The sequence below is a fragment of the Phyllostomus hastatus genome, unplaced genomic scaffold, assembly GCF_019186645.2.
Source record: "Phyllostomus hastatus isolate PE091 unplaced genomic scaffold, TTU_PhHast_1.1 phas_scaffold_585, whole genome shotgun sequence".
NCBI lineage: Eukaryota > Metazoa > Chordata > Mammalia > Chiroptera > Phyllostomidae > Phyllostomus > Phyllostomus hastatus.
In genome coordinates, this window is record NW_025334037.1 from 29684073 (window position 1) to 29711224 (window position 27152).

General features: G+C 39.3%; 2 protein-coding genes across 2 annotated transcripts; both read left to right on the top strand.

Annotated features, from left to right (window-relative positions):
- The first annotated feature begins 10223 nt into the window (after nucleotides 1-10223).
- LOC123810119 (olfactory receptor 4C12-like) lies at nucleotides 10224-11153 on the top strand. The gene has a single exon (XM_045825582.1). It carries the CDS (start codon nucleotides 10224-10226, stop codon nucleotides 11151-11153), a length of 930 nt encoding a protein of 309 aa, XP_045681538.1.
- Nucleotides 11154-23997: 12844 nt separating this feature from the next.
- LOC123810076 (olfactory receptor 4C12-like) lies at nucleotides 23998-24927 on the top strand. The gene has a single exon (XM_045825511.1). It carries the CDS (start codon nucleotides 23998-24000, stop codon nucleotides 24925-24927), a length of 930 nt encoding a protein of 309 aa, XP_045681467.1.
- Nucleotides 24928-27152: the final 2225 nt, after the last annotated feature.

Consider the following 27152-nt stretch of genomic DNA (forward strand, 5'->3'; position numbering starts at 1 on the left):
ATAAGAGGAAGTTATACATAACCCACACAGAGGGTACACCTCAAGTACCCAGCTTGGGTGATAGGAGAGTCTGTGCCACTGGACCCTACAGGACACCTATTATGTTAGGCCACACTACCAAGACAGGGAATCAATGCAGCTCTACCTAAAACAAAGAAACAAACACAGGGAGGCTGCCAAAATGAGGAGACAAAGAAATATGGCCCAAATAAAAGAACAGATCAAAATTCCAGAAAAAGAATTAAATAAAGTGGACATAAGCAATGTATCAGATGTAGGGTTCAAGACATTGGTTTAAGGATGCTCAAGGAACTCATGGGTATTTCCACAGGATAAAAACGATCCAATCAGAAATGAAAGATACACTAACTAAAATAAAGAACAATTTACAGGGAATTAACAGTAGAGTGGAGAAGCCCAAAATTAAATCAGTGATTTAGAACATAAGAAAGCAAAAGACATGTAATCAGAATAGTAAGAAAAAAAAGAGAATCAAATAAAAGAAGGATAGTGTAGAGGATCGCCTGGGACAACTACAAGCATTCCAACACGCACATCATTGGGGTGCCAGAAGGAGAGGAGAAAGAGCAAGAAATTTAAACCTATTTGATAAAAAAACAATAAAAGAGAACTCTCCTAATTTGGTGAAGGAAATAGACATACAAGTCCAGGAAGTACAGAGAGTCCCAAAGAAGAGGGACACAAAAACGACCACACCAAGACACATTATAATTAAAATACCAAAGGATAAAGATAAAGAGAGAATCTTAAATGCAGTAGAAGAAAAGCAGATAGTTACCTCCAAAGGAGTTTCCATATGACTGTCTGCTGATTTCTCAAAGGAAACTTTGCAGGCTGGAAGGGGATTGGCAAGAAGTATTCAAAGTGATGTAAAGCAAGAACCTTCAACCAAGATTACTCCAGCCACCAAAGCTATCATTTAGAATAGAAGGGCAGATAAAGTGCTTCCCAGATAAGGCTAAACGAGTTCATTATCACCAAATCATTATTGTGTGCAATATTAAGGGGACTTATTTAAGAAAAAGAAGATCAAGTGTATAAAATGGCAGAAATACATATCTATCAGCAATGGAATCTGAAAGGCAATCTAAGCAAACAAACAGAACAAAAACAGAATCATAGATATGGAGAACATTCTGATGGTTGCCAGTTGGGTGGGAGGTTTGGGGAAATGGGGGAAAAGGTGAAGGGATTAAGAAGTACAAATTGGTAGTTACAGAATGGGCAGGGGGATGTTAAGAGCAAATATTGGAAACGGAGTTGCCAAAGAACTATATGCAGGACCCATGGACATGAAGAAAGAGGGGGTGGGGGAATTGCCAAAAGGAGTGTTGGGTGCTGAGTGGAGGGGGGAAAGGGGTAAAAATTGGGACAACAATAACAGCTTAATGAATACCATATAATAAAAAACATTAAAATGACTTTCAATGTTTTCTCCACAGTACTTAGCATTGACCTTTAACACAATCATAAAACTCTTCTTGATCTCTGTTATTATCTCTCCAGCTCCATGTCTTGCTCTTTTCCCTTTTACAAACTCAATATCCAGCATGGTGCCCAGCACCCGATGGGAGGCTCAATCAATAATTGTTTAATGAGAGGATGAATTAATGACCACAGCTACACTGATTTGGTTAGGTTCCCTGCACACTTTTTCACCTCCTGGCCTTGGTTATGTATTCTACCTCCTAGGACACTGTCCTCCAACCTCATGTCTATTCACTCTGCTCAACAACTTCTTTGCATTTATTAAGTTCTGTTTTTGATGCTTTTTTCAGTAGAAACCTTTTCCTGACCCAGCAGGTTTTTGTAGTGTGTCCCTGCAATGTAGTTTCATAGTACCGTGTACCTCCATTATTTTATTACTGGTAATACTGTGTAATAATTTTGTGCTCCTTCCTGGGAAACTGTAAGTGTTCCTAAACTGTATGAAGACAGGAATTGGGTCTCTTTATTCATCATTGAAGCCACCACAACTATCAACATGCCCATACATTACTTGGGCTTGAAAATATTTGTTGATTAATCAGTGAAATAAGAAATGAAAATGATAGATTTATTCTAAAAATGCTTGTGTGTAGATGGAGCCACCTATTTACAAAATAGCTTTTAACAATAAAATGTAACCAAAAAGCACACTGATTTACAGAGAACTATAACATAAGCTGCTCACATCCATAAGATAATAAAATGTGGTTGAGATCAGGGAGAATATCAAGGTAAACTCATTGATTATATGGTGAGAGCTGTAGTTTCAAACTTTTCTCATCCTCAGTGAAAGTAGGAGCAAAAACAAATTGTGGTTCCCCTAAGAGTTCTCACCAGAATTCTCCTTAGACTTACAACAGATAAATGTGGGAAGGAATTCCCTAGCCTCCAATGTTACCTTTTTGCTCTTCATTTTATTGAATTTATTTATCTTCCTTTATACTTTCATTCATTTAATATTTATCATGTACCAGACATTGAGCTGCCTTATAGAGACTATTATTATGTAGCAGGCAAACACTTAGCAGGGTATGACTGTATTATTTAATAAGTAGAAATTCCTGTATTACATCAAAATGTTCAGCAAAGAAACATGAATAGAGGACTCATGGGGATGGACAGTGGGGGGGATTGAGTGTGGGAGTGGGGGGGGCAGGGTAGGGCTGAACAATGGGAAAAAGGTGGGACAACTGTAACTGAACAGCAATAAATAAAAAATATTCTTTTATTGGAATCATTCCTCTTTCTTATGGACTATCAGCATACAATGAGTGACAGAGCAATAGAAAATTGTTTTAAAACTTCCAAGGATGTTTGGAAACATGATGTAATCTTCATTTCCTACCCATCAGAGGTAGGAAATGCTGATGCTTTCATAGCCCTAAGGTAGTTTTATATTACAATATAACAGACAACATATGACAGTCAATTGTGATGTATAAAAACAGGGGCAGTTATTAATGAAAAAATATTAGATTTTTAGTTATAGATAAAAACCTAATATATACATTGTATCTAGCACAGTCCCTGACTCAATAAAATTCCTATCATTATTGCCTGGCAGTTAAGGGCATGATCTGGGAGACTGGTCAGTTTTACTTATTGGCTTTTTGATATATCTGTTTTGATACCTTTGGCTTTTCTGTCAATTTCCTCATGTGCAAAGTGATGATAACAGCAGTGCCCTACCTTCTTGGATTGTTACAGAGATTATTGGTCAATAGCAATAAAATTTCATTATTTCTTTAATTTGTTGTTAGAAGGAAGGCCTGTGACCCATACACATAGTTGAAGCTAGCAAAACTAATCCCTGATGTGGAAGTATTTTTAAATATGCAAAGAATGGTCCTAGGTTATGTTTTTCTCTCTTGCATCCATTTCTTTTATTTATTTATATCATATTTTACTGATTATGTTATTGCAATTGTTCCCATTACTCCCCTTCATTTCCCTCCACCCTGCCCACCCTCTTCCACCCATGGACCTGGATAAAAGAAGGTAGAGGGCTGGATTCAGACCAAGGGCCTTGTGTTTGCCACCTGTGCCTTAGACACTGATTCCATGATGTGGGTGCCCCATGCACTGTGGGTGGTGGGGGAGGAGATGCTGATTCACACTGGCTGTGTGTAATATAGAGACTCTGGTTCTTCCACCAGCAACAGGCAGGACACATCCCTCAGACAGATGCCATGTGCAGCAGTGACCATGTAGGAGGGCCATTTCAATAGTCAAAAAGGAAATCATGAGGAAAATTAGAAAATATTTTGAAATGAGTAAAAGTGAAGATATAACATACCATAGCCTATGGGGTACATATAAATCAGTGCTTTGTGTGGTTTTTATAGCTATAAATACCTATGTCAATAAAAAGAAGAAAGCTCTCAAACCAATAATCTAACCTTTCTTATGAAGACACTGGGGGGAAAAAAAGCAAAATAAAACCACAGCAAATAGAAGGAAGAAAAGTAACAATGATTCAGACAGAAATATAAGAATTAAAGAATAAAGAATAGAAAACTGAAAAACCCAAAAATGGGTTTTTTGAAAAGATCACCAAAGTGATAAAACTTTAGCTAGATTGACTAAAAAAGAGATGGAAGATTCCAACTCTTAATATCAGGAATGAAAGTGGGGACATTACTACAACCTTACAGAAATAAAAAGGATTACAAAGGCATACAGGAACAATTTACATAACATAGATGAAATAGAGAAATTTGTAGTAATACACAAACTACTGAAACTGATACAAATGAAATAGATAGTCTGAATATACTTATAATGAGTTAAGAGATTGAATTAGTAGTGTCATTTAAAAAAAAAACTTCCCACACAAAAAAAAAGAACAAAGCAAAAGGCCCAGATGGCTTCACTTGGACATGAATTTTACCATACTTCTAAGGAACAATTAACACCACCCTTCATAAACTCTTCCAAAAAATAGACAAGAAAGGAATACTTTCCAAATCATTGTATAAGACCAATATTGTCCTGATATCAAAATGAGACAAAGACATCACAAGAAAAGAAAACTGCAACCAACTCTTATGAATATAGACACAAAAATACTTAATAAAATACTAGCAAACTGAATCCAATAGCCTATAAAAAGGATTGTACATCTAGTGGGATTTACCCTAGGAATTCAAGGTTGGTTTAATATATAAAAATCAATCAATGTAGTATACCATATTAGTAGGTTAAATGACATAATGCTCAGTAGTGGTAGCTACTATTATTACTACTTTTCCCAGTGCTCTATCTACTGACTAACCACACACTGAAATATAACAGCTGCTTGAGCTCTTAGGATATGTTATTTAAACCACAGCCTCTCCTAAGGCTGTAGAGTACTTGCTTTACTATGTGTTTGCACGGTGGAAGAATGTACACAGCTATTCAAATCTCCTTTGTCCTAGGACATTATGTGTGAAGAACATCTGAGGAAATCTGTTCAGTTAGGGAAGGCTTCTTTCACTGGATGGCCAGTGGAATTCCTACACTCCCCCCAAGAGTCAACAAAACAGATAAAAATTATTTTTATATTTTCATGCCATACAAGTCGGCACTAGGATTGTAGCCTTCAGTTAGCCTTCAACTCTACATTTCATTCTGCCTGAAAATATGTCCAGTTGCAATATTCCTGCAGAGTATGGCCTGGAATGTGTAGAGTACAGTTGAGAGACTGACTCAGTACCTGAACCTCCTCTGTTGACCTCAGCCAATGAGGAAATTGCCTCAGGGGCATGCAACCAGAAGGAAACCAGTTGTTGTTTACACAGCATGGAGAGTCCTCCAGGCCCCAGTTCATGACACCCAATGGCTTATAAGAAGGGTGCTTTATCACATAATCTTCTAGACCAGCAATACAGGCTGTTACTACATAAGTTTAAATGCAGGAAAAGGAACCAATTGGGTGATGGTGTGTTGTTCAAAGAGGAATCCTCCCAAATACCTGTGTCTAAGGCAAGATCTTGTTTTTATTGTTGTTCAGTAACAGTTGTCCCCATTTCCCCCCTGCCTCATTACTCTTCCCTGCCCTACCCACCCACCACCCCACATTCAATCCCTCCCCCCTGCCTCCCCTCCACCCCCACCATTGTCTTTGTCCTTGGGTCATTTTTACATGTTCTTTGATTTGACCCTTCCCTAAGGCAAGATCTTTAAAAACAGAGATAATTAATTCCTGGGAGGGCCAAGCCTTAGATAAAAAGATAGGTCCTTTAATGCTGTCAGCCTCCTATCTGTGTGCTAAAAAAGAAGGTGCTTTCTTATTTTAAATGCAGAATAAGAAGGGTTGGTTATTAGGTGATAGAAATATTTGTGTCTCTTGTCTGTAACTATAGAGCTAGGTGCTGAAGATCCGAAGTTCCCCTTAGTACCTGAGGACTTAGGGTTTCAAATTCAACATCTCATTCTTTCCTTTGACTTGAATTTTTAAGGCATTTCTGCTTTCAAAATGCTTGATGAATCCATTTGGATAAATTTGTGTCATTTTTGTATTGTTGACTTCCTGTAATATTGTGCAGTCAGTAGGGGCTTGAAAAATATCCATTACACAGCATTATGTTTGGATAGCTACATACATAGTTATTTCTTATTTCTAAATACATTGGGCATTCTCTTTGACTACCGAGGCAACCATGGTAAGTTAACCAGAATTGCTTATTTTTAATCCAGTTTTTACATTTCTGTTTTCTAGCAAGAGGCTTATAATTAAAATAATTGATGCATTACTTTCTGATGTTTGATGGGAATCACTTTCAGATGTTTTAGGATAGTTTGCAGAAATATTTGCTATTGTCACTGTTCATGACTATATCTATATAATGAGGAACAGATTTACAGTCTATGGATCCCTGAATGAATTTCTAGGTTTTTGAGTATGAGACACTGTAGTAGTGCAGCAGAGTAGAGCTTGATGGGCCACTGAAGGTTTCCTCCAGGGGTAGGACATTGGTGGATGACTTGGATAGTCGGAGACTGGTGTAAGTACAGTTACTCATTTCCTTGAAACAGTGCTCTGACTTTGATAATTTATAGGCATGAAAGGGGGGAAACCCAATTTGTGCTGATAGGAGGCACTATGAGAAACAAATGAGAATAAAGAAGAAAAATTTGAGGTGAAGCTGAGACAGGGAGTGTGACATTCACTGTGGTCAAGACATGGTAGCATGGTATTCCATCGTTTAAATGTACCATAGTTTTTTGACTCCCTCATTTACTGATGGGCACTTAGGTTGCTTCTAGCACTTGGTTATTGTCAGTTGTGGTGCTCTGAACATTGGGGGGCATAGGTTCTTTTGAATTGGTCTTTCAAGGTTCTTTGGGTATACTCCCAGCAGTGGAATAGCTGGGTCAAAAGGAAGTTCCATTTTTAGTGTTCTGAGGAAATTCCATACTGTTTTCCAAAGTGGCTGCACCCATCTGCATTCCCACCAACTGTGCACTAGGGTTCCTTTTTATCCACAACCTCTCCAACACTTGTTGTTTGTTACTTTGTTTATGATGGCCATTCACACAGGTATGAAGTGGTACCTCATTGTGGTTTTAATTTGCATCTCTCTGATGGGTAGTGATGCTGAGTATCTTTTCATATATTTCTGGGTCCTTTGTATGTCCTCCCTGGAGAAGTGTCTGTTCATGCCCTTTGCCCATGTTTTAATTGGGTCTTTTTTCTTCCTGGAGTGGAGTAGTGTGAGTTCTTTGTATATTCTGGAGATCAAACCCTTGTCTGAAGTATCATTTGCAAATATGTTTTCCCATATGGCTGGTTCTCTTTTCATTTTAATGCTGTTTTCTTCAGCCATACAGAAGCTTTTTATTTTGATGAAGTCCTATTTGTTTGTTCTTTCCTTTATGTCCCTTGCTCTAGGGGACATATCAGTGAAAATATTGCCACATGGAATATCTGAGATTTTCCTGCATATGTTCTGCTCTAGGACTTTTATGGTGTCATTTCTTGTGCTTAAGTCTTTTATGCACCTTGAATTTATTTTTGTGCATGGTGCAAGTTGGTGACTGAGTTTCAATATTTTGCATGTAGCTCTCCAACTCTCCTAATACCATTTGTTGAAGAGGCTATTTTTACTTCATTTTATGATTCTGTCCCATGTTGAATATTAATTGAGCATAGAGACTTGGATTTATCTCCAGGCTTTGTGTTCTGTTCCATTGGTCTATGTGTCTGTTCTTACATCTTGGAATACTACACAGTGGAAAGAAAGAAGGAGCACCTACCCTTTGCGACAGCACAGATGGATCTGGAGAGCATTATACTAAGTGAAATAAACCAGGAGGTGAAAGGTAAATACCATATGATCTCACCTATAAGTGGAACCTAATCAACAAAACAAACAAGCAAGCACAATATAATCAGACACATTGAAATTCAGAACAAATTGACAATAACCTGAGGGGAGGTGGGAGGGGATAATGGAGGGTAAAGGGGGAATGGTTTCCCGGAATATGTATAAAGGATACATGGACAAACCAAAGGAGGGTAAGATCAAGGGTGGGAAGTAGGCATGGCTGGGGGTGGGGAAATGGAGACAACTGTGCTTCAATAACCATAAAAAATGTGAAAATAAAAAGAAATGCTAATAAAAGGCATGTTAGCATGGGACAGAGGAGAAGGACAACATTTGCATTCTGTTTCTCAAAGGAAATCTTTGGCCCTGGAACTGAGATCTGTAAGAAGAATGCATTAAAAGACAAGATCTGTGAGGAAATGAAGTACCTTTTGCTGTGGTTGGGCATGTATATTAAACTCCAGGCTCAGGGATGCTTTTTATTCTGACTGTATTCCAACTTTCTTGGATCTGTTCTAAACAGGTAAGACCTTATTTCTGCTACCTGGATTGTAGTCCCAAGAATATAACGGAATTTGTGCATCCCTGAATTCAGACCCTTTTAGAGAGTCAAGGCAAGTATTGCTAAAGATAAGAGATGAAAGTCAATGATATTTGCCACCATAGGGTGATTTTTCCTTGTATACAGCTTGTGTTAAGGCATCATAAGAAAGGCAAGATGTGGAGGTGGAAAGAAATTGGTGTGTTGGGCATTAGAAGATTTGTATTGTTGTTGTGATCTGATATAATCAATTAGCTGTGTTTCCTTGGACTTTACTTCTCTGGGCCTTGGTTTCCTTATCTTTAAAAAGAGTGTATTAGTTGATGAAATGCAACGTTCTGTAGGATTTCTAAGGTACCACAACTCTAAGGTCTTGTCCAGTGGATCCTGAAACTCATTAACATTTGACAGGCTAGCGGAAGTACTGCCATGGATTTCATGTGGTCACAGAGATGGTGTCAGGTATCAAGCACCTTGTCCAAGTTCTGACATTGCTGATTCCTAGAGGTAAACTGGCTCTATACTGGAGACCTCTTAATGTTAAAGAGCTAGAGACAGACATCCTGGATTTGAGTATAGGTTCCTCTATTTTCTCTTATCGTTATGACTTTGGGCAAGTCATTTATCTTCTCCTACCCACAGTTTGCTTTTTCTTTAAAATACAGATAACAGTGTACCAATCACAAAGCACTGTTGTGAAGATTAAGTGAAATAATGTATGTAAAGTACTTAGTATAGAGCCTAGTACAGAGTAAACACTCCACAAAAACTATCACTATAGTAACTACATGGTGTGAAAATAAATCTCTGCATGTTATGAAGAAGGGTGAAAGCAGAGTTATAATAAAACTTTGCATTTCAAAGCATTTGAACATGTGAAGTTTAAACAATAATGGAGGTTTCTCTGCTTGGAAGTTTGTCTGCTTAGGTCTTTGCCTTTCCAATTTGTGGGCTGTTTTATGAAAGACCAAGATCATTCAGCTAGATCAACATTGTCTGTGCTTCTCATTTCTTTAAAAAATATTGGTATTAGAAAATATGAGTGGTAATAGGCACACGATGGCCTTTGAACCATGGCAGAAAAAGAACTGATTCTGTGCTTGAGTCTCTCAATTAACAGAAGGCATTAAAGACAACAATTTTGACATAAGACCAAGCTGTTTCTCTGTGATGTGGGATAAAAGGAAGCAGATGAAAACTGAAGCAGAAAAGTGTTTTAAAATATGTCCTAAGTACATTAAGGTTTGCAAGAAACTGAAGTAATAAATGAAATAATAATGATGAGTGAGTCAAGCTGGTGTTTGTTTTCAATCATGAAATTTAACCTTTGGCACAGGTCTTCCAGAAGTAATAAAAGCATATTAGTAGTCAGTTGTTGGTTCTCTCAAGGGCTCTCTCCTTCAGAGAAGAGTTGGTGATTAGAGGTGCACTCAACTTTCTTCTCTAGGGTACCAGTCCCTGGAAGGATTCTTTGATGCAGTGGATTATCCAGAAGGGAGGCTGCTATCCCAAGGCTTAGACTCTAAGGCTAGCTTCTTACTGAAGCACTTGTGAGATCATCAGAAAAAGGTTCCCTTCCATTATAATATATAGAGAATAAAAGAGTCTGAGGTCCAGCAAAAAGTGAGAATAAATAATGGCAAAATTTAGTTTTAAATACTATTTGGAAGTTTAATAAAATGATATGTGTATTCTTTTCAAGTAAATGCAAATAGGCTTTGTATTAACCTTATCTGGTTGATTACTTAGACTTGGCATATTGAATATCAGCATCAATGAGTTAAGTTCCTTTTTTCTTCTTTCCTTTTTTTTTTAAAGGTAAAGGATTTCTTCCTGGAGTTTTTATCACACATATGATATTGATGGAAAATAAAAGGAATGTGACTGAATTCATTTTAACAGGTCTTACACAGAACCCCCAAATGCAGAAAGTAGTGTTTCTGTTATTTTTGCTTCTATACCTGGTAGCACTCTTAGGCAACTTGCTCATTGTGGTTACAATTACTACTAGCCAGGCTCTGAATTCTCCCATGTACTTCTTCCTGACCCACCTTTCCTGGATAGACATAATCTCTTCTTCTTCTTCAGCTCCTAAGATGATCGTGGACTCCCTTCATGAGAAGAAGGTAATCTCTTTCAATGGTTGTATGGCTCAAGTCTATGCAGAACACATTTTTGGTGCTACTGAGATCATTCTGCTGACAGTGATGGCCTATGACCGCTATGTTGCCATTTGCAAACCTCTGCACTATGCCACCATCATGAGCCACAGGCTGTGCGGTCTCCTGTTGGGAGTGTCCTGGGCTGGAGGATTTCTCCATTCGACCATTCAGATCCTCTTCACAGTATGGCTGCCCTTCTGTGGCCCCAATATAATTGATCATTTCATGTGTGACTTGTACCCTTTGTTGAAACTCGTCTGCATGGACACTCGTTCTCTTGGTCTCTTTGTTGCTGCCAATAGTGGGTTCATCAGCTTATTAAACTTCCTCCTTTTGATGGTCTCCTATGTGGTGATCTTGCACTCCCTAAAGAACTATAGCTTGCAGGGGAGGCGCAAAGCCCTCTCCACCTGTGTCTCTCACATCACTGTTGTCATCTTACTTTTTGTGCCCTGCATATTTGTGTACCTGCGTCCAGTAACCACACTGCCTGTTGATAAACATGTTGCTGTCTTTTATACAATGGTGGGCCCTATGTTAAATCCCTTAATCTATACCCTCAGAAATGCTGAGGTAAAAAATGCTATGAGGAAGCTCTGGAGGTTAAAGGTGACTTCAGAGAAAGATTAAATAGAATCACTGAGTATTATAGATAGAAGTATTAGAGGTAATCCAGTCAAGCCTCCTAGATGTATAGACAAAGCCATTGACTCAATAAAGAAGTTGGGTAGCACTTGCAGACAGCCATTTAAGCACAGAGCCAAAAATTAGATTGGAATCCAGAATTACTGTCTCCCAACTGTCTCTCGTCACCATAATTTACTGCTTCTGAGCAAATAAATAATGATATATTACCTGGAACTTTGAAGTATCTTTAGAAGCTAAAAGATATGGATCTAGAATACTGGATTGGTGTTAACATAATCTTATTATGTACCATTGAGATGTTGGTTCCCACTGGGATTCCAATCTCTTGGGAAAGGTGTAGTCAGTGCCCAGTGGGTAGGGAAGTTCCATGGGGTGTCTATGGCCAGAACTAGCTCAGGGTACCTGTACAGAGACTGATAGGCAAGAAAGGGACTGGCAAGCTGGGAATGACCCACTGGGGTGCTGGTGGGATGAGGGTGGTGAACAAGGAACTGTGGTCTGCATGGGCAAGCAGGAAACAGCTCTGTGGGGTACAGGTGGACCAATGTTCTAGTCATTCATTGGCTGCTGCTGAGTCCTGGGATGGTAAGGCTGTGAGCTATTGGCAGCCCAAGCACACACAGCAGGTCACAAGGAAGCACTGACCCAGTGAAAGAGCCTGGATCTGGACATAGCAGTGTTCACTGAATTGTGCTTCCTTACTGGCACCATCAGAGCTCAAGTCTCCATTCTCTCCCATCCAGATCACTACAGTAACCTCCTAACTGTGCTCCTATTGCCTGTCTTGTCCTCTTCAATCCATTTCCCATACTGTAACTAGATTTATTGTTCTAAAACTAAAGTGTATGTATATCACTCACTGTGGAAAACAGTATGGAGTTGCCTCAGAAAACTAAAAATAGAACTGCTGTTTGACCCAGGGATTTCATTTCTGGGAATACATCCTTGAAAGTCAGAAACACCAATTAGAAAGAATATATGTACCTCATAACAGTGTTATTTACAATAGCCAAGGTCTAGAAAGAGCCTAAGTGCCCATCAGTAAATGAATGGATTAATAAAATGTGGTATATTTACACAATGGAATACTACTACTCAACCATAAAAAAGAAGGAAACATTACCCTTTGCAACAGCATGGATGGACCTGGAGATCATTATGCTAAGTGAAATAAGCCAGTCAGAGAAAGACAAATACTATATGATTTCACTCATATATGGAACCTAATGAACAAAATAAGCTGATGAACAAAAATAAAACCAGAGACATGGATAGATGGAAAGGACTACAGATTTCAGAGGGGAGGGATTGGGAGGAGCTGGAAGAAATTAGCCAAAGAACTTATATGCATATATGCATAGCCCATGAACACAGACAACAATGTTGTGAATGAAGACTGGGTGGGAGCTGGGTGGTGGGGGCAAAGGGGAGAAATAGGGGACATCCGTAATAGTGTCAACAATAAAAAAGGACATTTGGTCAAGATGGAGGCATATGTAAACACAACTTTCCTCCTTGCACAACCATAGCAAAATTATAACTAAACTACAGAACAACTATCACTCAGAACCATCATAAAATTGAGTTTCATGGAAATCTGACAACTAAGGAATTAAAAAAGTCACAATCATCCCGAGAGGTAGGAGAAGTGGCGGGGTGGAGATGTGGAGATGTGGAGATGTGGGAACGGGCTGGTCCCACATCCATGTGTGGTGGATAAAAATTGAGAGATATGTCTAGGGAGTGAAGGATCCCACCCCTACACTGGACCACCTGACCCCGTGTTCAGGAGTCTGGAAGAGAAGCACCCATAACTTCTGGCTTAAAAATCAGTGGGGGTTGGGTTGGTGGAAGAAACTGTAGGATTCTTAGCCATCTCCTTTTGAAGGGCTCCCCACACAGACTTACTGAGACTCATTCCCTATGGGCTCCAGCAAGAGGGCAGCAGCTTGAGGGCACTATTGGCATACAGGGAGGAACTGAAGCATCAGGGCAAGAACTGGGGGACAGCTTTCTCCCAGACAGAACTGGAGAAATAGGCATTGTTCTTTTTCTGAGGCCTTCCATCCCCTACCCACAGAGCCACATTGTGGTGGCACTATATCCAAGACTCCATCAACCTGGTTCATACAGTTTGCCCCACCCTGCCTCATCCAACTTAGGGGCCCACCCAAGCTGTTATCAGTAGCTTTTCCATATGAATGGGTTGGCTTGGTGCAGGCTTCAGACCTTCCTAAATCCAATCAAACAAGCAACAGCTGAGCCCAGCCCCTGTGCCTCTTGCTAAGTGGCCCCAGGCCTGGGACTAGCAGTAGTCACCTGCAGATCACTTTATAGCTTATGGCAAGAGGCCCCAGACAGAACACAGATGGTGACTCACCTTGGCCTGTGCCACCTGAGAAACCCCAGAGCCTGTGCACCCAGTGGACAATTATAGACCACATCAGAGCACCACTACTCAACCACCTCCAAAAGCCATGGAGGGAGGTGATTGGTGGTGGCCAGTGGTCACAGCCAGTCCTACCAGATGACTGGCCTGGGTAAATCCCTCCCACTGACCTGCTGACAGCAATCAGGACTCAACTATAAGAGGAAGGAATACATAACCCACATAGAGGGTACACCTCAAGTACCCAGCTTGGGTGATAGGAGAGTCTGTGCCACTGGACCCTACAGGACACCTATTATGTTAGGCCACACTACCAAGACAGGGAATCAATGCAGCTCTACCTAAAACAAAGAAACAAACACAGGGAGGCTGCCAAAATGAGGAGACAAAGAAATATGGCCCAAATAAAAGAACAGATCAAAATTCCAGAAAAAGAATTAAATAAAGTGGACATAAGCAATGTATCAGATGTAGGGTTCAAGACACTGGTTATAAGGATGCTCAAGGAACTCATGGGTATTTCCACAGGATAAAAATGATCCAATCAGAAATGAAAGATACACTAACTGAAATAAAGAACAATTTACAGGGAATTAACAGTAGAGTGGAGAAGCCCAAAATTAAATCAGTGATTTAGAACATAAGAAAGCAAAAGACATGTAATCAGAATAGTAAGAAAAAAAGAGAATCAAATAAAAGAAGGATAGTGTAGAGGATCGCCTGGGACAACTACAAGCATTCCAACACGCACATCATTGGGGTGCCAGAAGGAGAGGAGAAAGAGCAAGAAATTTAAACCTATTTGATAAAAAAAACAATAAAAGAGAACTCTCCTAATTTGGTGAAGGAAATAGACATACAAGTCCAGGAAGTACAGAGAGTCCCAAAGAAGAGGGACACAAAAACGACCACACCAAGACACATTATAATTAAAATACCAAAGGATAAAGATAAAGAGAGAATCTTAAATGCAGCAATAGAAAAGCAGATAGTTACCTCCAAAGGAGTTTCCATATGACTGTCTGCTGATTTCTCAAAGGAAACTTTGCAGGCTGGAAGGGGATTGGCAAGAAGTATTCAAAGTGATGTAAAGCAAGAACTTTCAACCAAGATTACTCCAGCCACCAAAGCTATCATTTAGAATAGAAGGGCAGATAAAGTGCTTCCCAGATAAGGCTAAACGAGTTCATTATCACCAAATCATTATTATGTGCAATATTAAAGGGACTTATTTAAGAAAAAGAAGATCAAAAGTATAAAATGGCAGAAATGCATATCTATCAGCAATGGAATCTGAAAGGCAATCTAAGCAAACAAACAGAACAAAACCAGAATCATAGATATGGAGAACATTCTGATGGTTTCCAGTTGGGTGGGAGGTTTGGGGAAATGGGGGAAAAGGTGAAGGGATTAAGAAGTACAAATTGGTAGTTGTAGAATGGGCAGGGGGATGTTAAGAGCAAGTATTGGAAACGGAGTTGCCAAAGAACTATATGCAGGACCCATGGACATGAAGAAAGAGGGGGTTGGGGAATTGCCAAAAGGAGTGTTGGGTGCTGAGTGGAGGGGGGAAAGGGGTAAAAATTGGGACAACAATAACAGCTTAATGAATACCATATAATAAAAAACATTAAAATGACTTTCAATGTTTTCTCCACAGTACTTAGCATTGACCTTTTAACACAATCATAAAACTCTTCTTGATCTCTGTTATTATCTCTCCAGCTCCATGTCTTGCTCTTTTCCCTTTTACAAACTCAATATCCAGCATGGTGCCCAGCACCCGATGGGAGGCTCAATCAATAATTGTTTAATGAGAGGGATGAATTAATGACCACAGTTACACTGATTTGGTTGGGTTCCCTGCACACTTTTTCACCTCCTGGCCTTGGTTATGTATTCTACCTCCTAGGACACTGTCCTCCAACCTCATGTCTATTCACTCTGCTCAACAACTTCTTTGCATTTATTAAGTTCTGTTTTTGATGCTTTTTTCAGTAGAAACCTTTTCCTGACCCAGCAGGTCTTTGTAGTGTGTCCCTGCAATGTAGTTTCATAGTACCCTGTGCCTCCATTATTTTATTACTGGTAACACTGTGTAATAATTTTGTGCTCCTTCCTGGGAAACTGTAAGTGTTCCTAAACTGTATGAAGACAGGAATTGGGTCTCTTTATTCATCATTGAAGCCACCACAACTATCAACATGCCTGATACATTACTTGGGCTTGAAAATATTTGTTGATTAATTAGTGAAATAAGAAATGAAAATGATAGATTTATTCTAAAAATGCTTGTGTGTAGATGGAGCCACCTATTTACAAAATAGCTTTTAACAATAAAATGTAACCAAAAAGCACACTGATTTACAGAGAACTATAACATAAGCTGCTCACATCCATAAGATAATAAAATGTGGTTGAGATCAGGAGAATATCAAGGTAAACTCATTGATTATATGGTGAGAGCTGTAGTTTCAAACTTTTCTCATCCTCAGTGAAAGTAGGAGCAAAACCAAATTGTGGTTCCCCTAAGAGTTCTCACCAGAATTCTCCTTAGACTTACAACAGATAAATGTGGGAAGGAATTCCCTAGCCTCCAATGTTACCTTTTTGCTCTTCATTTTATTGAATTTATTTATCTTCCTTTATACTTTCATTCATTTAATGTTTATCATGTACCAGACATTGTGCTGCCTTATAGAAACTATTATTATATAGCAGGCAAACACTTAGCAGGGTATGACTGTATTATTTAATAAGTAGAAATTCCTGTATTACATCAAAATGTTCAGCAAAGAAACATGAATAGAGGACTCATGGGGATGGACAGTGGGGGGATTGAGTGTGGGAGTGGGGGGGCAGGGTAGGGCTGAACAATGGGAAAAAGGTGGGACAACTGTAACTGAACAGCAATAAATACAAAATGTTCTTTTATTGGAATCATTCCTTTTTCTTATGGACTATCAGCATACAATGAGTGACAGAGCAATAGAAAATTGTTTTAAAACTTCCAAGGATGTTTGGAAACATGATGTAATCTTCATTTCCTACCCATCAGAGGTAGGAAATGCTGATGCTTTCATAGCCCTAAGGTAGTTTTATATTACAATATAACAGACAACATATGACAGTCAATTGTGATGTATAAAAACAAGGGACAGTTATTAATGAAAAAAATATTAGATTTTTAGTTATAGATAAAAAACTAATATATACATTGTATCTAGCACAGTCCCTGACTCAATAAAATTCCTATCATTATTGCCTGGCAGTTAAGGGCATGATCTGGGAGACTGGTCAGTTTTACTTATTGGCTTTTTGATATATCTGTTTTGATACCTTTGGCTTTTCTGTCAATTTCCTCATGTGCAAAGTGATGATAACAGCAGTGCCTACGTTCTTGGATTGTTACAGAGATTATTGGTCAATAGCAATAAAATTTCATTATTTCTTTATTTCTTGTTAGAAGGAAGGCCTGTGACCCATACACATAGTTGAAGCTAGCAAAACTAATCCCTGATGTGGAAGTATTTTTAAATATGCAAAGAATGGTCCTAGGTTATGTTTTTCTCTCTTGCATCCATTTCTTTTATTTATTTATTTATCATATTTTACTGATTATGTTATTGCAATTGTTCCATTACTCCCCTTCATTTCCTTCCACCCTGCCCACCCTCTTCCACCCATGGACCTGGATAAAAGAAGGTAGAGGGCTGGATTCAGACCAAGGGCCTTGTGTTTGCCACCTGTGCCTTAGACACTGATTCCATGATGTGCCCCATGCACTGTGGGTGGTGGAGGCGGAGATGCTAATTCAGACTGGTTGTGTGTAATATAGAGACTCTGGTTCTTCCACCAGCAACAGGCAGGACACATCCCTCAGACAGATGCCACGTGCAGCAGTGACCATGTAGGAGGGCCATTGCAACAGTCAAAAAGGAAATCATGAGGAAAATTAGAAAATATTTTGAAATGAGTAAAAGTGAAGATATAACATACCATAGCCTATGGGGTACATATAAATCAGTGCTTTGTGTGGTTTTTATAGCTATAAATACCTATGTCAATAAAAGAAGAAAGCTCTCAAACCAATAATCTAACCTTTCTTATGAAGACACTGGGGGGAAAAAAGCAAAATAAAACCACAGCAAATAGAAGGAAGAAAGTAACAATGATTCAGACAGAAATATAAGAATTAAAGAATAAAGAATAGAAAACTGAAAAACCCAAAAATGGGGTTTTTTGAAAAGATCACCAAAGTGATAAAACTTTAGCTAGATTGACTAAAAAAGAGATGGAAGATTCCAACTCTTAATATCAGGAATGAAAGTGGGGACATTACTACAACCTTACAGAAATAAGGATTACAAAGGCATACAGGAACAATTTACATAACATAGATGAAATAGAGAAATTTGTAGTAATACACAAACTACTGAAACTGATACAAATGCAATAGATAGATATAAGTCTGAATATACTTATAATGAGTCAAGAGATTGAATTAGTAGTGTCATTTAAAAAAAAAAACAACTTCCCACAAAAAAAAAAAAGAACAAAGCAAAAGGCCCAGATGGCTTCACTTGGACATGAATTTTACCATACTTCTAAGGAACAATTAACACCATCCTTCATAAACTCTTCCAAAAAATAGATAAGAAAGGAATACTTTCCAAATCATTGTATAAGACCAATATTGTCCTGATATCAAAATGAGACAAAGACATCATAAGAAAACTGCAAACAACTCTTATGAATATAGACACAAAAATACTTAATAAAATACTAGCAAACTGAATCCAATAGCCTATAAAAAGGATTATACATCAAGTGGGATTTACCCTAGGAATTCAAGGTTGGCTTAATATATAAAAATCAATCAATGTAATATACCATATTAGTAGGTTAAATGACATAATGCTCAGTAGTGGTAGCTACTATTACTACTTTTCCCAGTGCTCTATCTACTGACTAACCACACACTGAAATATAACAGCTGCTTGAGCTCTTAGGGTATGTTATTTAAACCACAGCCTCTCCTAAGGCTGTAGAGTACTTGCTTTACTATGTGTTTGCACGGTGGAAGAATGTACACAGCTATTCAAATCTCCTTTGTCCTAGGACATTATGTGTGAAGAACATCTGAGGAAATCTGTTCGGTTAGGGAAGGCTTCTTTCACTGGATGGCCAGTGGAATTCCTACACTCCCCCCAAGAGTCAACAAAACAGATAAAAATTATTTTTATATTTTCATGCCATACAAGTTGGCACTAGGATTGTAGCCTTCAGTTAGCCTTCAACTCTACATTTCATTCTGCCTGAAAATATGTCCAGTTGCAATATTCCTGCAGAGTATGGCCTGGAATGTGTAGAGTACAGTTGAGAGACTGACTCAGTACCTGAACCTCCTCTGTTGACCTCAGCCAATGAGGAAATTGCCTCAGGGGCATGCAACCAGAAGGAAACCAGTTGTTTACACAGCATGGAGAGTCCTCCAGGCCCCAGTTCATGACACCCAATGGCTTATAAGAAGGGTGCTTTATCACATAATCTTCTAGACCAGGAATATAGGCTGTTACTACATAAGTTTAAATGCAGGAAAAGGAACCAATTGGGTGATGGTGTGTTGTTCAAAGAGGAATCCTCCCAAATACCTGTGTCTAAGGCAAGATCTTGTTTTTATTGTTGTTCAATTACAGTTGTCCCCATTTCCCCCCTGCCTCATTACTCTTCCCTGCCCTACCCACCCACCACCCCACATCCAATCCCTCCCCCCTGCCTCTCCCCCACCCCCACCATTGTCTTTGTCCTTGGGTCATTTTTACATGTTCTTTGATTTGACTCTTCCCTAAGGCAAGATCTTTAAAAACAGAGATAATTAATTCCTGGGAGGGCCAAGCCTTAGATAAAAAGATAGGTCCTTTAATGCTGTCAGCATCCTATCTGTGTGCTAAAAAAGAAGGTGCTTTCTTATTTCAAAAGCAGAATAAGAAGGGTTGGTTATTAGGTGATAGAAATATTTGTGTCTCTTGTCTGTGACTATAGAGCTAGGTGCTGAAGATCCGAAGTTCCCCTTAGTACCTGAGGACTTAGGGTTTCAAATTCAACATCTCATTCTTTCCTTTGACTTGAATTTTTAAGGCATTTCTGCTTTCAAAATGCTTGATGAATCCATTTGGATAAATTTGTGTCATTTTTGTATTGTTGGCTTCCTGTAACATTGTGCAGTCAGTAGGGGCTTGAAAAATATCCATTACACAGCATTATGTTTGGATAGCTACATACATAGTTATTTCTTATTTCTAAATACATTGGGCATTCTCTTTGACTACTGAAGCAACCATGGTAAGTTAACCAGAATTGCTTATATTTCATCCAGTTTTTACATTTCTTTTTTCTAGCAAGAGGTTTATAATTAAAATCATTGATGCATTACTTTCTGATGTTTAATGGGGATCACTTTGAGATGTTTTAGGATATTTTGCAGAAGTATTTGCTATTCTCACTGTACATGACTATGTCTATATAATCAGGAACAGATTTACCGTCTATCGATCCCTGAATTAATTTCTAGGTTTGGGAGTATGAGACACTGTAGTAGTGCAGCAGAGTAGAGCTTGATGGGCCACTGAAGGTTTCCTCCAGGGGTAGGACATTGGTGGATGACTTGGATAGTCGGAGACTGGTGTAAGTACAGTTACTCATTTCCTTGAAACAGTGCTCTGACTTTGATAATTTATAGGCATGAAAGGGGGGAAACCCAATTTGTGCTGATAGGAGGAAATATGAGAAACAGATGAGAATAAAGAAGAAGAATTTGAGGTGAAGCTGAGACAGGGAGTGTGACATTCACTGTGGTCAAGGCATGGTAGCATGGTATTCCATCGTGTAAATGTACCATAGTTTTTTGACTCCCTCATTTACTGATGGGCACTTAGGTTGCTTCTAGCACTTGGTTATTGTCAGTTGTGGTGCTCTGAACATTGGGGTGCATAAGTTCTTCTGAATTGGTGTTTCATGATTCTTAGGGTATACTCCCAGCAGTGGAATAGCTGGGTCAAAAGAAAGTTCCATTTTTAGTTTTCTGAGGAAATTTCAAACTGTTTTCCAAAGTGGCTGCACCAGTCTGCATTCCCACCAACTGTGCACTAGGGTTCCTTTTTATCCACAACCTCTCCAACACTTGTTGTTTGTTGCTTTGTTTATGATGGCCATTCACAGCGGTATGAAGTGGTACCTCATTGTGGTTTTAATTAGCATCTCTCTGATGGGTAGTGATGCTGAGCATCTTTTCATATATTTCTGGGTCCTGTGTATTTCCTCCCAGGAGATGTGTCTGTTAATGTCCTTTGCCCATGTTTTAATTGGGTCTTTTTTCTTCCTGGAGTGGAGTAATGTGAGTTCTTTATATATTCTGGAGATCAAACCCTTGTCTGAAGTATCATTTGCAAATATGTTTTCCCATATGGCTGGTTCTCTTTTCATTTTAATGCTGTTTTCTTCAGCCATACAGAAGCTTTTTATTTTGATGGAGTCCTATTTGTTTATTCTTTCCTTTATGTCCCTTGCTCTAGGGGACATATCAGTGAAAATATTGCCACATGGAATATCTGAGATTTTCCTGCCTATGTTCTGCTCTAGGGCTTTTATGTTGTCATGACTTATATTGAAGTCTTTTATGCACCTTGAATTTATTTTTGTGCATGGTGTAAGTTGGTGATTGAGTTTCATTTTTTTGCATGTAGCTGTCCAGCTCTCCCAACACCGTTTGTTGAAGAGGCTATTTTTACTCCATTTTATGTTTCTGTTCCATGACTTTATGTCTTTTATGCCCCATGTCAAATATTAATCAAGCATAGAGACTTGGATTTATCTCTGGGCTTTCTATTCTATTCCATTGGTCTATGTGTCTGTTCTTACACGATGCAATACTACACAGCAGAAAGTAAGAAGGAGCGCCTACCCTTTGCGACAGCACAGATGGATCTGGAGAGCATTATGCTAAGTGAAATAAGCCAGGAGGTGAAAGGTAAATACCATATGATCTCACCTATAAGTGAAACCTAATCAACAAAACAAACAAGCAAGCAAAATATAATCAGACACATTGAAATTCAGAACAAATTGACAATAACCTGAGGGGAGGTGGGAGGTGATAATGGAGAGTAAAGGGGGAAAGGTTTCCAAGAATTTCTATAAAGGATACATGGACAAAACCAAAGGAGGGTAAGATCAAGGGTGGGAAGTGGGCTTGGCCAGGGAGGAGGGAAATGGAGATAACTGTACTTGAATAAGCATAAAACTGTGAAAAAAGGAAATTAAAAAAATAAATGATAAAAAAAGACATGTTAGCCTGGGACAGAGTAGAAGGACAACATTTGCATTCTGTTTCTCAAAGGAAATCTTTGGCCCTGGAACTGAGATCTGTAAGAAGAATTCATTAAAAGACAAGATCTGTGAGGAAATGAAGTACCTTTCGCTGTGGTTGGGCATGTATATTAAACTCCAGGCTCAGGGACGCTTTTTATTCTGACTCTATTCAAACTTTCTTGGATCTGTTCTAAACAGGTAAGACCTTATTTCTGCTACATGGATTGTAGTCCCAAGAATATAACGGAATTTGTGCATCCCTGAATTCAGACCCTTTTAGAGATTCAAGGCAAGTATTGCTAAAGATAAGAGATGAAAGTCAATGATATTTGCCACCATAGGGTGATTTTTCCTTGTATACAGCTTGTGTTAAGGCATCATAAGAAAGGCAAGGTGTGTCAGAGGGAAGAAATTGGTGTGTTGGGCATTAGAAGAGTTGTTGTTGTGATCTGATATAATCAATTAGCTGTGTTTCCTTGGACTTTAATTCTCTGGGCCTTGGTCTCCTTATCTTTAAAGAGTATATTAGTTGATGAAATGCAATGTTCTGAAGGATTTCCAAGGTACCACAACTCTAGGATCTTGCTCAGTGGATCCTCAAACTCATTAACATTTGAGAGGTTAGCAAAAGCACTGCCATGGATTTCATGTGGTCACAGAGATGGTGTCAGGTGTCAAGCACCTTGTCCAAGTTCTGACATTGCTCATTCCTAGAGGTAAACTGGCTCCCTACTGGAGACATCTTAATGTTAAAGAGCTAGAGACAGACATCCTGGATTTGAGTATAGGTTCCTCTATTTTCTCTTATCGTTATGACTTTGGGCAAGTCATTTGTCTTCTCCTACCCACAGTTTGCTTTTCTTTAAAATACAGATAACAGTGTACCAATCACAAAGCACTGTTGTGAAGATTAAGTGAAATAATGTATGTAAAGTACTTAGTATAGAGCCTAGTACAGAGTAAACACTCCACAAAAACTACCACTATAGGAACTACATGGTGTGAAAATAAATCTCTGCATGTTATGAAGAAGGGTGAAAGCAGAGTTATAATAAAACTTTGCATTTCAAAGCATTTGAACATGTGAAATTTAAACAATAATGGAGGTTTCTCTGCTTGGAAGTTTGTCAGCTTTGGTCTTTGCCTTTCCAATTCGTGGGCTGTTTTATGAAAGACCAAGATCATTCAGCTAGATCAACATTTTCTGTGCTTCTCATTTCTTTAAAAATACTGGTATTAGAAAATATGAGTGGTAATAGGCACACGATGGCCTTTGAACCATGGCAGAAAAAGAACTGATTCTGTGCTTGAGTCTCTCTATTAAAAGATGGCATTAAAGACATCAATTTTGACATAAGACCAAGCTGTTTCTCTGTTATGTGGGATAAAAGGAAGCAGATGAAAACTGTAGCAGAAAAGTGTTATAAAATATGTCCTAAGTACATTAAGGTTTGCAAGAAACTGAAGTAATAAATGAAATAATAATGATGAGTGAGTCAAGCTGGTGTCTGTTTTCAATCATGAAATGTAACCTTTGGCACAGGTCTTCCAGAAGTAATAAAAGCATATTAGTAGTCAGTTGTTGGTTCTCTCAAGGGCTCTCTCCTTCAGAGAAGAGTTGGTGATTAGAAGTGCACTCAACTTTCTTCTCTAGGGTACCAGTCCCTGGAAGGATTCTTTGATGCAGTGGATTATCCAGAAGGGAGGCTGCTATCCCAAGGCTTAGACTCTAAGGCTAGCGTCTTATTGAAGCACTTGTGGGATCATCTAAAAAAGGTTTCCTTCCCATATAATATATAGAGAATAAAAGAGTCTGAGGTCCAGCAAAAAGTGAGAATAAATAATGGCAAAATTTAGTTTTAAATACTATTTGGAAGTTTAATCAAATGATATGTGTATTCTTCATCAAGTAAATGGAAATAGACTTTGCATTAACCTTATCTGGTTGATTACTTAGACTTGGCATATTGAATATCAGCATCAATGAGTTAAGTTCCTTTTTTTTCTTTCTTTTTTTTTAAAGGTAAAGCATTTCTTCCTGGAGTTTTTATCACACATACGATATCGATGGAGAATAAAAGGAATGTGACTGAATTCATTTTAACAGGTCTTACACAGAACCCCCAAATGCAGAAAGTAGTGTTTCTGTTATTTTTGCTTCTATACCTGGTAACACTTTCAGGCAACTTGCTCATTGTGGTTACCATTACTACAAGCCGGGCTCTGAACTCCCCCATGTATTTTTTCCTGATCCACCTTTCCTCAATAGACATAATCTATTCTTCTTCTTCAGCTCCTAAGATGATCATGGACTGCCTTCATGAGAAGAAGGTAATCTCTTTCAATGGTTGTATGGCTCAGGTCTATGCAGAGCACATTTTTGGTGCTACTGAGATCATTCTGCTGACAGTAATGGCCTATGACCGCTATGTTGCCATTTGCAAACCTCTGCACTATGCCACCATCATGAGCCACAGGCTGTGCACTCTCCTGTTGGGAGTGTCCTGGGCTGGAGGATTTCTCCATTCGACCATTCAGATCCTCTTCACAGTATGGTTGCCCTTCTGTGGCCCCAATATAATTGATCATTTCATGTGTGACTTGTACCCTTTGTTGAAACTCGTCTGCATGGACACTCGCTCTCTTGGTCTCTTTGTTGCTGCCAACAGTGGGTTCATCTGCTTATTAAACTTTCTCCTTTTGATGGTCTCCTATGTGGTGATCTTGCACTCCCTAAAGAACTATAGCTTGCAGGGGAGGCGCAAAGCCCTCTCCACCTGTATCTCTCACATCACTATTGTCATCTTATTTTTTGTGCCCTGCATATTTGTGTACCTGCGTCCAGTAACCACACTGCCAATTGATAAAGCTGTTGCTGTCTTTTATACAATGGTGGTCCCTATGTTAAATCCCTTAATCTACACCTTCAGAAATGCTGAGGTAAAAAATGCTATGAGGAAGCTCTGGAGGTCAAAAGTGACTTCAGAAAAGAATTAAACAAAATCATTGAGTATTGTAAATGAAGGTAATGAAGGGAATCCAGTTCAAGCCTCTTAGATCTATGGACAAAGCCAATGACTCAAAGATGAAGTTGGGTAGTACTTGCAGACAGCCATTTATGCACAAAGCCAAAAATTAGACTGGAAACCAGATTTACTGTCCTCCAACTGTGTCTTGTCACCATAATTTACTGCTTCTTAACAAATAAATAATGATATATTACCTGAAAATTTGAAGTATCTTTAGAAGCTAAAAGATATGGATCTAGAATACTGGATTGGTGTTAACATAATCTCATTATATACCATTGAGGTGTTGGTTCGCACTGGGATTCCAATCTCTTGGGAAAGGTGTAGTCACTGCCCAGTGGGTGGGGAAGTTTCATGGGGTTCCCTGGGCAAGAACTATCTCATGATAGCTAGACAGAGACTGATAGGCAAGAAAGGGACTGGCAAGCTGGGAGTGACCCACTGGGGTGCTGGTGGGATGAGGGTGGTGAACAAGGAACTGTGGTCTGCATGGGCAAGCAGGAAACAACCCTTTGGGGTACAGGTGGACCAATGTTCTAGTCATTCATTGGCTGCTGCTGAGTCCTGGGATGGTAAGGCTGTGAGCTATTGGCAGCCCAAGCACACACAGCAGCAGGTCACAAGGAAGCACTGGCTCAGTGAAAGAGCCTGGATCTGGACATAGCAGTGTTTACTGAAGTGTGCTTCCTTACTGGCACCATCAGAGCTCAAGTCTGCATTCTCTCTCATCTAGATCACTACAGTAACCTCCCAACTGTGCTGCTATTGGCTGTCTTGTCCTCTTCAACCCATTTCTCATACTGTAACTAGAGTTATTGTTCTAAAACTAAAATGTATGTATATCACTCACTGTGGAAAACAGTATGGAGTTGCCTCAAAAAACTAAAAGTAGAACCGCCGTTTGATCCAGGGATTTCACTTCTGACATCCTAGGAAGTCAGAACCACCAATTAGAAAGAATATATACACCTCTATATTCATAACAGTGTTATTTACAATAGCCAAGGTCTGGAAAGAGCCTAAGTGCCCATCAGTAGATGAATGGATTAAGAAAATGTGGTACATTTACGTAATGGAATACTCCTACTCAACTATAAAAAAGAAGGAAACATTACCCTTTGCAACAGCATGGATGGACCTGGAGATCATTATGCTAAGTGAAATAAGCCAGTCAGAGAAAGACAAATACTATATGATTTCACTCATATGTGGAACCTAATGAACAAAATAAGCTGATGAACAAAATAAAACCAGAGACATGGATAGATGGAAAGGACTACAGATTTCAGAGGGGAGGGATTGGGAGGAGCTGGAAGAAATTAGCCAAAGAACTTATATGCATATATGCATAGCCCATGAACACAGACAACAATGTTGTGAATGAAGACTGGGTGGGAGCTGGGTGGTGGGGGCAAAGGGGAGAAATAGGGGACATCCATAATAGTGTCAACAATAAAAAAGGACATTTGGTCAAGATGGATGCATATGTAAACACAACTTACCTCCTTGCACAACCACAGCAAAATTATAACTAAACTACAGAACAACTATCACTCAGAACCATCATAAAATTGAGTTTCATGGAAATCTGACAACTAAGGAATTAAAAAGTCACAATCATCCCGAGAGGTAGGAGGAGTGGCGGGGTGGAGATGTGGAGATGTGGGAACGGGCTGGTCCCACATCCATGTGTGGTGGATAAAAATTGAGAGACATATCCAGGGAGTAAAGGATCCCATCCCTACACTGGACCACCTGACCCCGTGTTCAGGGGTCTGGAAGAGAAGCACCCATAACTTCTGGCTGTGAAAATCAGTGGGGGTTGGGTTGGTGGAAGAAACTGTGGGATTCTTAGCCATCCCCTTTTGAAGGGCTCCCCACACAGACTTACTGAGACTCATTCCCTATGGGCTCCAGCAAGAGGGCAGCAGCTTGAGGGCACTATTGGCATACAGGGAGGAACTGAAGCATCAGGGCAAGAACTGGGGGACAGCTTTCTCCCAGACAGAACTGTAGGAGTGGCCATTGTTCTTTTTCTGAGGCCTTCCATCCCCTACCCACAGAGCCACATTGTGGTGGCACTATATCCAAGACTCCATCAACCTGGTTCATACAGTTTGCCCCACCCTGCCTCATCCAATTTAGGGGGCCCACCCAAGCTGTTATCAGTAGCTTTTCCATATGAATGGGTTG

What these genes read in the sequence shown, in the direction of transcription:
- LOC123810119 (XM_045825582.1), top strand. Translation starts at nt 10,224, where the DNA reads ATGGAAAATAAAAGGAATGTGACTGAATTCATTTTAACAGGTCTTACA.
- LOC123810076 (XM_045825511.1), top strand. Translation starts at nt 23,998, where the DNA reads ATGGAGAATAAAAGGAATGTGACTGAATTCATTTTAACAGGTCTTACA.